We start from the raw sequence: 11,325 nt of genomic DNA, 5'->3' as shown, positions 1-11,325 counted from the left end.
AATTAGAGATATAGTAACTAATTAAACAAAAAGATAAATAGTAATATATGTACCTGCTGCAATCTTGCATGTTATACGGTGCAGTGCGTTGTATAGAGCATCAGTGCACAGGGCATAGAGATCAGCTCCAGTCAGGGTCAATGGCAGCAATTCTGCAACTTGATCTAGGGAGACATCAGCTCCCAGTGGAATCCTTATGTAAAAATATTAGTGTTAAAAGAAAATGTGTTCTATAGAAAATTCAGAAACACATTATTTTAGTTCAAAATTCATAAAGGCAACATATGTATACATCCTTGTAGCTTTTACACACATAATTGTCAGGCCTATAAACTACCTTAACTTACCTTAAAATAAAATATTTTACATGTAAAAACACTTATTTCAGTCCGTCATACACACATGCTTATTTCTATCCCTGACAATTCTCTTGCTAAGTCTGGTGATTCTATAGCTGAATATTTCAAGACATAGGGAAGACACAAGTTGTATTTTTACCAAAAATAAAGATTATCAATTTGGCCCAAGTGCCATAAAACTTGCATTGACAATATAACCAGAAAGTAAAATGCACTACACTCACTTTGATGTTACTGCTTGCAAAATTTTTACTTGCCCAGCACGGTCCTCACAAACACCAAGAAACACAAGCTTCTCAAACCTGAAGAATGATATCATAAATCATTTTCTGAAATGATATACCCACCTTGAAAATGCATACAAAACAATTCTGAACCTGTTTTCGTTATCTTCTCACTGTATGGTATTAAGAAAGATATATTCCAACTGACATACATGTCACAAGAAAAAAAAGCTTATATATTGTAGTACAGCATACTACAGTTTTTTGATGTGCATATACACCTGCTCAACATCTTTAATATCATGGGGGAAGATGTAAAAGGTGAAGGTATACATATTAGATTGTAAAATGAACAACAGATCAAACTGTTATAGAGTTGAATAATGCATTGAAGAGCAATTATCTAAACAGTGCAGTTTAACTACACTTAAAAAATAAAAAGAGAAATGCGGCCTACATTTTTTGCAGGTACATCTCAATTTTAAGCTGAAGTTCAGCAATTCATAAAGCAACACTGGAACATAATTTTCTGTGGTCTGGGCACTGTTTATCCTTTAGATACACTCAAAGAAGGAAGAGCATCCTTGACTAGCAAACCTACTATGCTAAAACAAACTTGTATATTTACTACATTTAAATGACTGATGAAGAGGAGGAGGAAAAGGAGAGCCTATCAATCACTCATGCAAATAATAGGAATATATAAGTCAGTGATGACAGCCCTTGCTATCTTACATATTTGCAGCTAAGAAGGAAAAGTTAGGATATATATGGGTTTGTAAATTTCCATGGGTAGAGTAATTGTAATATATGTCATATTAAAGGAGAGAAGACCTGAGATTACCTGCCAGGTCTGAGGAGAGCAGGATCAATAAGGTCTGGGCGATTTGTTGCTGCTAACACAAAAACGTCTGCTGAGCTTGACACACCATCCAACTCTGCCAATAAAGCTGATACTATTCTGAAAAAAAAAAAAAACAAAGACAAAATAATGAATACTCATCCCTTGGGATATTGTTTATTGGTTATCTGAGAAATTAATCTTACTAGGCAGGTAATTCTTCATTAAATTATTTGCATTACATTTTTTTTTCAGAATAAAAAAGAGAGAGAGAGAGAGAAAAGGGAAGAGAGAGGGGAGAGAGAGAGAGAGAGAGAGAGAGAGAGAGAGAGAGAGAGAGAGAGAGAGAGAGAGAGAGAGAGAGGGGGGGGGGGGGTAGGTAGGTAGGTAGGTTTAGTTTTTTTAATCAATCTATCATGTTCTGAGTGACAAATGCAAATAGTCATCCATTGGTGAATATTTACAGACATCTAATGCAGACTGTGTTTGCAGTATTAAGGGTGCAACAATGAAAAACTCAGGGCAATAACACTTTAGAGTGCTGGCATAGTTTGAGACTAAGACAGGGACACAAGGATAGAGGGAGGGAGGGAGGGAGGGAGAGAGAGGAACAGATAGAGAGAGGAGGATGGAAAGTGAAAGAAAGGGGAAAAGGGAGAGGTGGAGATAAGGAAAGAGGAAGAGAAAGTAAGAAAGACACACAGAGAGAATATGTAAGCCAGCCAGAGAGAGACATCAATAAATATCTTAATTATACAACTTTTTTTGACTGACCTGTCCATGACTCCACCAGAGTCTCCTGAGCGGCCACGATTCGGAGCCAAAGAGTCCAGCTCATCAAAGAATATAATACATGGGGCTGCAGCACGTGCTTTACTGAAAACTTTAAAAAGAATATTTTTTCTAATATGTAAGCTTACTAGGAGGATTTTTTTTTTTTCTAAAAATTACCAATCTAAACATGGAAGTACAATCATCATCTAGAATATATTTACTCACTCACACATTCCCACATACACGCACGCACACACACACACACACACACACACACACACACACACACACACACACACACACACACACACACACACACACACACACACACACACACACACACACACACACACACACACACACACACACACACACACACACACACATGCCTGAATTCCCCATTCCTATAAATTTGCAGAAAAATGTTTTCTTTTTAATACTAATAATACTATTACTAATTATCATTATTACTGACATCATATCACAATCTTATCTGAATACTAATAACAATGTGTAAAGACAATTAACCCCTCCTATCTGAATGACATGACCATCATGTGAAGAAGAAATTTGGTTTGAGGGGTGGGTGATGCAAATGTGCCATCATGGGAAAACGAAGCTGTGGGCCAGACAGGAACTTGCTGCTATGAGCATTTTGGCTGAAGGCCAGAGTGACAGAAAAGACTCACCGCAAGTGCACAAAGCTCTTGAAGAGTGATTAGACACAAATGGCATTTAGAAAATCCTTTTACATCATTTCCATTAATAAACTGCTATGACCAGAGGCATAGGTTGTATTGCAGAATATTAAATATTAAAAAAAATAAATAGATAAATAAATAAATAAATAAATAAAATCACACAAAAACAAAATGTTGCTTATTGTTCTCACACTGTGTTATAGACTACCTAGCGAGATGATAAGGAGTCTGTGCAAAGAAAACAGTCTATTACCATCTGGATAAAACAAATTAAATGACAAACATGGATATTGGAAAATGTCAAAAAAGGTAAAAAAGTTTATGCATAAAAAGAGAAAATAACATTGCAAAGGGGAGGCATGGAGTCTTGTCACTGCACATGAGTGTTTGCATGCACCCAGACTACAAGCCCTAAGTCTGCTACCCATATTTTGGGCCATGTGATTCCCCCGAAGCAACTGGGTCCAATGGGTTAATAAATTAATATACTAGTGGGCATGACAAGTATTCTTGCAATGCCCATTTAAAATTACAATTTCAAATGTTATGAGGATACTAACTCAAAAGCACTACGTACATTACATTGACCTACATTTCTTTGAAAAAAACATGCATAGTATATGAAGAGAACATTTTTCCTAAAACATTGAAGATTTTATAAATACTTTGCCTAGGTAAGGTAAAAATATATAGAGCAGTAAATTTATATGATGTTGAAACTCATTGCCTAATATTTTATTATGACAAGTTTGTAAAAGAAGTGTTGATATCATGAATGTCTGGAGAAAATAAATAACACAAATATCATAAGGGCAATCTTTACAAGTATGCTTAGTAACTGCTGTATAAAAGAACATCAGCAGTAGTGTTCTTCCTTTTAATTTGAGTTTCTTACAGTGAATTTTCCCAGGTTTGTGACATAAAGAAAACAGTAACATTATAATTTCAATTTGAATTCAAGATCATTCTGGGTGATCTATTTCCTAAACATACAGAAAGCTCCATTTATCATTTGAGATGATGGCTGAGGCTCTTATTACAAGCAAAATAACTATCTTCAGAAATGCATATGCTCTTTTTCATAAAAAACTGCTAGTTTCCTATAGCACAAAATTCACTTTAACAATCATAAACAAATATAAAACTTGGCTGCATCTGAAACATGAACTACTGTCTGATTACATCTTAAGTTGCTTCTGCCTGTACTTTCACCCGGTGCCGACAGGTAAAATTGTTTGGCAAGTGGACGTAAGAACGGGATTGTTGGCACGCATCGGTAGTTACCCTGTTTACACCTGGCTCGATTGGTAGTTTGCAAGCAACACTTGGCACCTAAAAGCTTTTATTTTGCTATAATTTATAAAAATAAAGTAATTTTAAAGGTTTACCTTCATTATAGGTACCACTGCCTAAAATCTTTACCATATAAATGAAGCCGCTACTATCGGAGAAAACTCCATCCGATGAGCTAGTGGTGCGGCAATAGGCATGATACGATGCCATCCGTTTTTCGGTCCACAACAGCCATGGCATATATGTATATGCCACCCATCGGCCATGGATTAATAAACAGAAAATTATTGAAAATGCTACAGAGTCACTATAAGCATGAATGACTAACCTTGGCGCACATTTTCCTCACTCTGACCAACATACATGTTAAGTAGTTCTGGTCCTTTCACAGAAAGGAAATTCAAACCACATTCTGTAGCAACGGCCTTAGCAAGAAGAGTTTTGCCCGTGCCTGGTGGCCCATACAGCAACACTCCTGTTAAAGCATCAAATATAAATATGAAAAAACGAGATAAAATAAATCAAACTTGTTTACAATTATTAATTGTACCGAATAACGTAGCAAAAATAAAAATAAAACAAAATAATAATAATATGAAGAAGAAAAAGAAGAAGAAAAAAGGCAAAATCTGTAGATATCATTCTCACAGGAAAGAGAATCTCATATAAAAATAATACTCTTCAAAAATTCAGAATATTTTTGGTACCAATGCTCTACACATACCAGAACGGCGAAGCTTATTTGACACCAAAGATGGATGACGCAGAGGCAACTGGATAGTATTGATAACTTGACGCTTTGCCTCTTCTAATCCACCCACTTCATTCCATTTCACTTGTGGAATACGTGGAGCACCTAATGCCTCACTGCGACTAGACTGCATTTCATCTGGTAATAAATCATTGTTTTATAAATATCTAAAAGATGATTTTTTCCCCTCTCTCTATAACACTGCTTTATTTATTCTCTTTTTATACATGAAAAGGACGACAAGACCAAGACGATGACGAAAAAAAAAGAAGAAAAAAAAAAAGAAGAAAACTTCATTTAAAGAAAAAAAATAATAATAAATGAAGAAAATGCAGTCATACATAGAATTCCTCCTTTATAAATAGCCAATGAAATTTATTATAAACATTTTGGTGACATTCTCTTAAAGTTTCTCAAGGCAAGAGAATATGATCTAAGGTAATATGAGGCTAATGAAAGTACTGATTATATGTACAATAACAGCTACAAAAAAACATACATACCTAAAGCCTTCACAACATCCTCATACATCAGAGTTGAGCATCTTTCAGGGTTATTCTGTTTTTTCTCCTGTGTAGTTCCTTTGTCTTCAGAGGTTTTTGTGCGATCCAAAGAGATCCTGAGAACAAAAAATTAAGCATTACCTATACATCAAATGAATAATATTAAAGTTTCTAGCACACATGCCTATACCCGTACTCAATAGGGATGTTTGTAAAAATATATACACATTCTATATACATGTATCAGGTACCCAATCAAATGTACATATGCACATGAAATTCAATAGAAAAGCAGACTGAGATAAAAGGAATCCAATGATAGAAAGTGAAACAATTTCAGAAGATGGAAATTCTGACAAAAAAAATCAACAGACATTTAGGAATAGTAAAAACTGTTTTATATGATAAATGTATATGAAATTTGGCTCATAAGAGAGACAATACATAAATGAATAATGAAAATACTTTGAGAAGAGCAGGCATACACTAAAGAATAAATATAGAAGATAATCAGCAAGGGGCAAGTCCAACCGTCATGACATCAAGAGCAGAAGAACGAGAAAGTGACAGTGTACGGTGTGGCACACAAGCAAAAGTAAGGCAATCCAACATTAAACACCAACATCAAATTAGTAAGAACGGCAAAGAAATGAGATAGCTGATAATATCAAGTGCCAAGCACTTCAGTAAGGTAAAATAAGAATGCCAAGTATAAGCTGAAAAATATATATGCAGATGTTCTTACTCAGGCACTGTTCATTTCTAAATTCTTATCATTATCCCAAAAACCATAATAATTACAAAAGAGTTGTATTTACTACTCTTTCCTCTATCCCTGACTCCCTTTTCTCATGCTTCGTCCTTTCCCCTATTTGTTTTTTTCTTTCTTTCTATCACACTTTCTCATTCTTCCTCTCTTTTCTCCCCTTTTCTTTCTTTATTTATTTTTCTTTTCTGATCTCTGCATATCTCTTCCAGTTCATTTCCATATCCTTTTCACTTTTCAATGTGGCTACATACCAGTTAGGCTACAAAACAGACATATTATCTGCATTCATCAATGGACAAAATCTCTTTGGTATGGTATACCAAATATATCTAGTATGTACAAAAATATGCAAAAGCAAAAAACATGTTCAAACTCATGGAGGGATCTATCCTAGACTGTTACCAAATTCAGCTTCCCCACCTGATTCTTTATCAACAGTAATATTATTTGGAACACTGCCATAGGCTATTGTAATCATACTAGTTTCCTTACAAGTTTACAAATACACTTTCTGTGTTTCTGTAAATACATAGTCATGATGAACTTCTTACAATCTGGCGGCGTGGGATCAAATCCCGAACAGAGAAGTTAATATATTCAACTTCTTTGTATTAACTCTTTTGCAGATATGTAGTTGACACAATTATATATATGAAAAAATCAAGAAAACATGAGAAAAGAGATATGAAGCAAGACTAATTATATTTTTTTCTTACTGCTGATATCAATTTCTGCTCTGACAATATGGATCCTCCACAGTTAAAGAATTAAGCCCTAAAATCCTATTTGCCACAATCATGCCATCATGCACAATCTGTCAAGGAGTGGGTGGCTGATTTCTTACATAATTTCAGAATGAATGAAATGCATGTCCAGCAGTTTCCTCCGTCCATACAAGTTCTATTGCTTTATATGTTTTATCTGCATATTCTGTAACTTTTACTCACTTTCACTCTGACAAAAGTGGAAACTATGATAATCTTTTAAGCTCTCAAGTCCCACTGTGTGATACATATTTGGTATATGTGTTAAATCAAGTTCTCAAAACTACATTGGTGAAAAACTGGATGTTTATAGGGAGGACGGGACATACCAGTCAGTGTTAAGAAAATATATTCTCAAGAACAATTCTTATAGGTGATGCAGGTTTATCAAAGAGTTCTTCTCATTTTATTCATTGTCATGCATGTCATTTCATACTATTTCCTGTCATGATTCTTTCTCTTATTCTGAGACAGAACATAAAAGAATCTTAATAAATCTAGGCTGGAGATAATACAGTCAAGTATAGATCACAAGATAAAATCATAATCAGCAAGTGAAGCAATGATGCATCATCAGTAGGATGTTTGAATTGCATGTACATACATGCCTTGTACACTTTTATGTTAGTTTATAAATTTTGTTTATACACTGATAGCTCCATAATGCTTAGTCACCAAAGAATCAATTACTTGTCCTATCTGTTTGCACCTATTTACCTATTTCCTTGATTTCTGGAAAGATTTTTTTTCTTTATTTCTTATTACATTAGGCAAATAGCTTATGATTTTGGTAACGTTGCTTAATTTGTTGGTAGGCTGGTTGGATAACTCAAAAACTTATAAACAGATTTCTTATTAAATCTTTAGCAGAGGTGTGTCTTAATTCTCATGGTGTTTGGATCATGATCCAGATCCTGCATGGGATAACTCATAAAAATTATGAACAGATTTGTATAAAAAAAAATTACCAGGGGGTGTGCCTTATCCCAACTTAAATGCCAGCAAATTTTTGTGGTGATCCAGATCATGTTCTGGATCCTGGAATTCTTTAAAGGATTCATTAGCAATGTAAGACAAGGAAATACGGACATCACCAGTGTACTTGATAAAGAGATGATTTTAATGGAATTCTTCAAGTGTGAATACTTTTATTGCATCAGTGACCTTATAGCCTTAGTGGAGATATGCACTCTCTGAGTGCTTCTAGTTGCTATTAGTATCAATAACAATATTATATCATTCCCAATGTCAATAATAATAAAATAACAGTAATGACATATTGTTTTAGGATATATAAAACCATTTTCTGGAAATAAACAAATGGAGACTTCAGATAAGGTCATGTAGGCCTACTTATTCAGTCCCTAATGACTAAGAACTTGTGAAGCCTTCAAAGCGTAAAAAAAATTCATAAATCAAACTACAGTGAACAGTACAATTATCCAGTGCCAATGGCTTCACAGTCAATAAATGCATCTTATCTGAGTCACAAACATACACTACCATAAATCTCTCAAACAAAGACTGACTTGTGAATATCTCTAAAAGACTATATTGGAGATAATATGAATTGACTTTGTAAAAAAAAAACTAAGGATGGACAAAAATGACTGGCTAATCTATAATACAAAGAAAAGAGGTAAAGAGGGAAGGGCATTATATATCTTCTGACCTCTGAGCAGCACCAAAAAGAGCCTGCAAGTCTCCAAACACAAAACCAGCAGTGCGCTGAGCCAAAGTCAGAAACTGGTGCTGCTGTAGCTGTTTGGAGAGAAGCCACTCTAGCATCTGTCTACGTTCCTCTAATTCAGGTACATCTATGCACTCTTGATGGCTCCATATACTCCAAAGGTCCTCTGCAAAAGGTTATAAAAAATCACACAATTACCAGTACCTACATTTACAGTGCAATGCTATAGTGTTATTTCATAACAAATGAATTTAACCACTTAACTTACTTATGATCATTTAAACATCACATATATGCAGGCAACAGCTATTAGATACTATGCTACTTTTCCTAAAGATAGATACTATATGACTGTACAACTTCAGAATATCAAGAAAGAATAATGGAAAAAAAATTCATGCTAACCAGAAACCTGTGTCCGGTGCGGTGCTGTGCCTATCAGGATTACAGGTGGTTGCAAATCTGGTAATTTGGCAACCTCTTCCTTCAAGGCTGCCACCACACGAGCATCTTCACCTCCATCTCGATCCTGAAAATTCTGCCATTATTTCATATGGCCTATATTATATTCAAATTTTCAGTTTCTTTTCCTAATTTACATTCAATAGAAACAAAACAATGAGGTATAAAGGATAAATATAGAGACAAACATATATGAACATGAAATAAATTTATTGAAACTATTATTGTATAATACTAAAGATCAACTTCTTTCCTGCTTGACAAAACAGAAATTACCTTTGAAATAGCCTGAACACTGGTGAGGGCAAGAACACATGGAGCTTGCCCTATTGCTCTTGAAAAGATCTGACGTAACCTTGCCTCCGTGCCACCACTTGTGTCTCCTTTCAAGTGCCAGCAGTCTGCCCATACAACACTAAGGTTCAATGAGGATGCTGACAGCTCTATAATCTGTTCACTTCCACTGCCTGGAGCCCCTAACATAAGTATATTTGCACCACCGGTTCTGTGTTCTCTCTCTAAATTTCCTAATGAACTTTTCTGCATTCTATACTTTTTTCTCTTCATATTCTCACTAAGATGCCTCTCTCCTGATAGCACTTCTTGCTTCCTTTCTCTTAGCTCACTTTGCAGAATATTTGTTACATTGTTGAAGGTTCTTTTTAAAACTGGAGGAACATCAACTGTGCCACCTTTATCAAAATTTTTACAAAGTGGCGGAAGATAACAATGGGTTGTGCCAACTAAATAAAGGTTTGTTGTTTCTGTAGAAATCAATAATGATTCCTTGGTTTTACTACCCTGATCTTTTTGAAGAACTGACATTCTGATGAAGATATACTTTGGGGGTATTACTGAAGTGCCTGCACTAAATTCATAGCCCAAGTGATTTGGTACTGGAAGACCAATTATGTCTCCAGCAGCTGCTAATTTAGGGGTTCTGAAAGCATCGGATAGTAGTACTTCCAGCTCACTTCCACATTTATAGTCTGGTGACTCAACAATCTGCACATGCACTTCTGTTGCAGTTGAAGGTGAACTTTGCACCAAGGTTACCTTTTCACTCTCCCTTACAGCATATGCTTCTTTCCACAGTGTCAAAACTCTTTTTACATGTTCAGAAATTAGCATGTTGCTTATACTATCATCAAATTCCAAACTCCACATCTGATCATGATTGCCATTCTGTAAGTTATGAAATAATATCGGAGAAAGCAAACAATGATCGTCATCTATATCAGAATGTATGTTAACTCTGATCCATCTTCTCTTTATTATCTGTAAGTTTGGTGCTCTCATACACATACTACCAATAAAGAACACATTATACCATTCTCCATTTTGAACTCCATAAATAATGGCCTTTCTTTCACTAATGAAGACATCAGCATTTAGGTCAGGTTCTAATCCTGGAGATGAAGCAAGAAGAGTATTCAGCTTCTTGAGAGAAATTCTCTGGACACTTAATCTGAGTTTCCTCCTTATGGCTTTCTTGACTGCATAAGTAATAGGATCCGATATGTGTGGCCTTATGATCTTGATCAGTGATGCAGTATATATGAGCAGTTTTACATATTCATAAATCTTATTGTGTTCCTGGTACTCTGCCATAATGATCTGCAAAAGAATACATATTGTAAATGATCATGAGTTGGAGTCAAAGGTATGGATATGAATGAATTGTTTCATAAGGAAAGGAATTTAATTATTTATATTTTCACTGAAACATTTTGAAACATTTCTAACTTAATAAAATCATAATAAACTCCACTGATCATGTGCATTTAAAACATAATCTCTCAAACATTTAGGTATAGTGTTGTGATAGATCGCCATTACCCTGAGAATTCTAACATAATTCCTTACACCAAAGCACAGTTCCTTTTATCTATAACTGAAATCAAAACATTGTTTCTTAAGTAATAAAAATAATCATACATTATATACAGCTGCACTGATAATTGGAAACATAGTATTGACTGAGCTTTCATAAAATATAAGGACAGTGCACATACCTTATCAACAAGTGCATTGTACAGCTGAGTCTTGGCTTTGGTTTCATACAAAACACTAAGAAACTAGCCTTTCAACAGAAAACAATTAACCAGAAATAGTTCAATATCACTTATCATTATTTAGTCATCACAATTTCTCCTGTTTGCATCCAGTACGTTCAGTAGTTTGCAGGCAACAT

The 11,325-nt window shown here is 34.8% G+C and overlaps 1 protein-coding gene across 2 annotated transcripts in view; it reads right to left on the bottom strand.

The window, feature by feature from the left end:
* Window positions 1-53: 53 nt before the first annotated feature.
* Pex6 (peroxin 6) overlaps window positions 54-11,325 on the bottom strand; it is a gene marked incomplete at its 3' end in the record, with an annotated part of 13,113 nt that continues 1,841 nt past the window's right edge. Inside the window, 11 exon segments of one of the 2 annotated variants that reach the window (XM_070126585.1) lie at window positions 54-193; window positions 584-661; window positions 1,428-1,544; window positions 2,199-2,307; window positions 4,521-4,667; window positions 4,917-5,081; window positions 5,447-5,562; window positions 8,652-8,835; window positions 9,075-9,198; window positions 9,408-10,748; window positions 11,147-11,325. The exon segment at window positions 11,147-11,325 is cut by the window's right edge and continues 7 nt beyond it. In XM_070126585.1, the coding sequence (XP_069982686.1) occupies window positions 54-193; window positions 584-661; window positions 1,428-1,544; window positions 2,199-2,307; window positions 4,521-4,667; window positions 4,917-5,081; window positions 5,447-5,562; window positions 8,652-8,835; window positions 9,075-9,198; window positions 9,408-10,742 (2,515 nt within the window). 2 annotated transcript variants of the gene reach the window in all.

Source organism: Penaeus vannamei, chromosome 10 (genome assembly GCF_042767895.1).
Source record: "Penaeus vannamei isolate JL-2024 chromosome 10, ASM4276789v1, whole genome shotgun sequence".
NCBI lineage: Eukaryota > Metazoa > Arthropoda > Malacostraca > Decapoda > Penaeidae > Penaeus > Penaeus vannamei.
The sequence above is the reverse complement of the archived record's forward strand: the minus strand, read 5'-3'. Positions and strand labels throughout refer to the sequence as shown.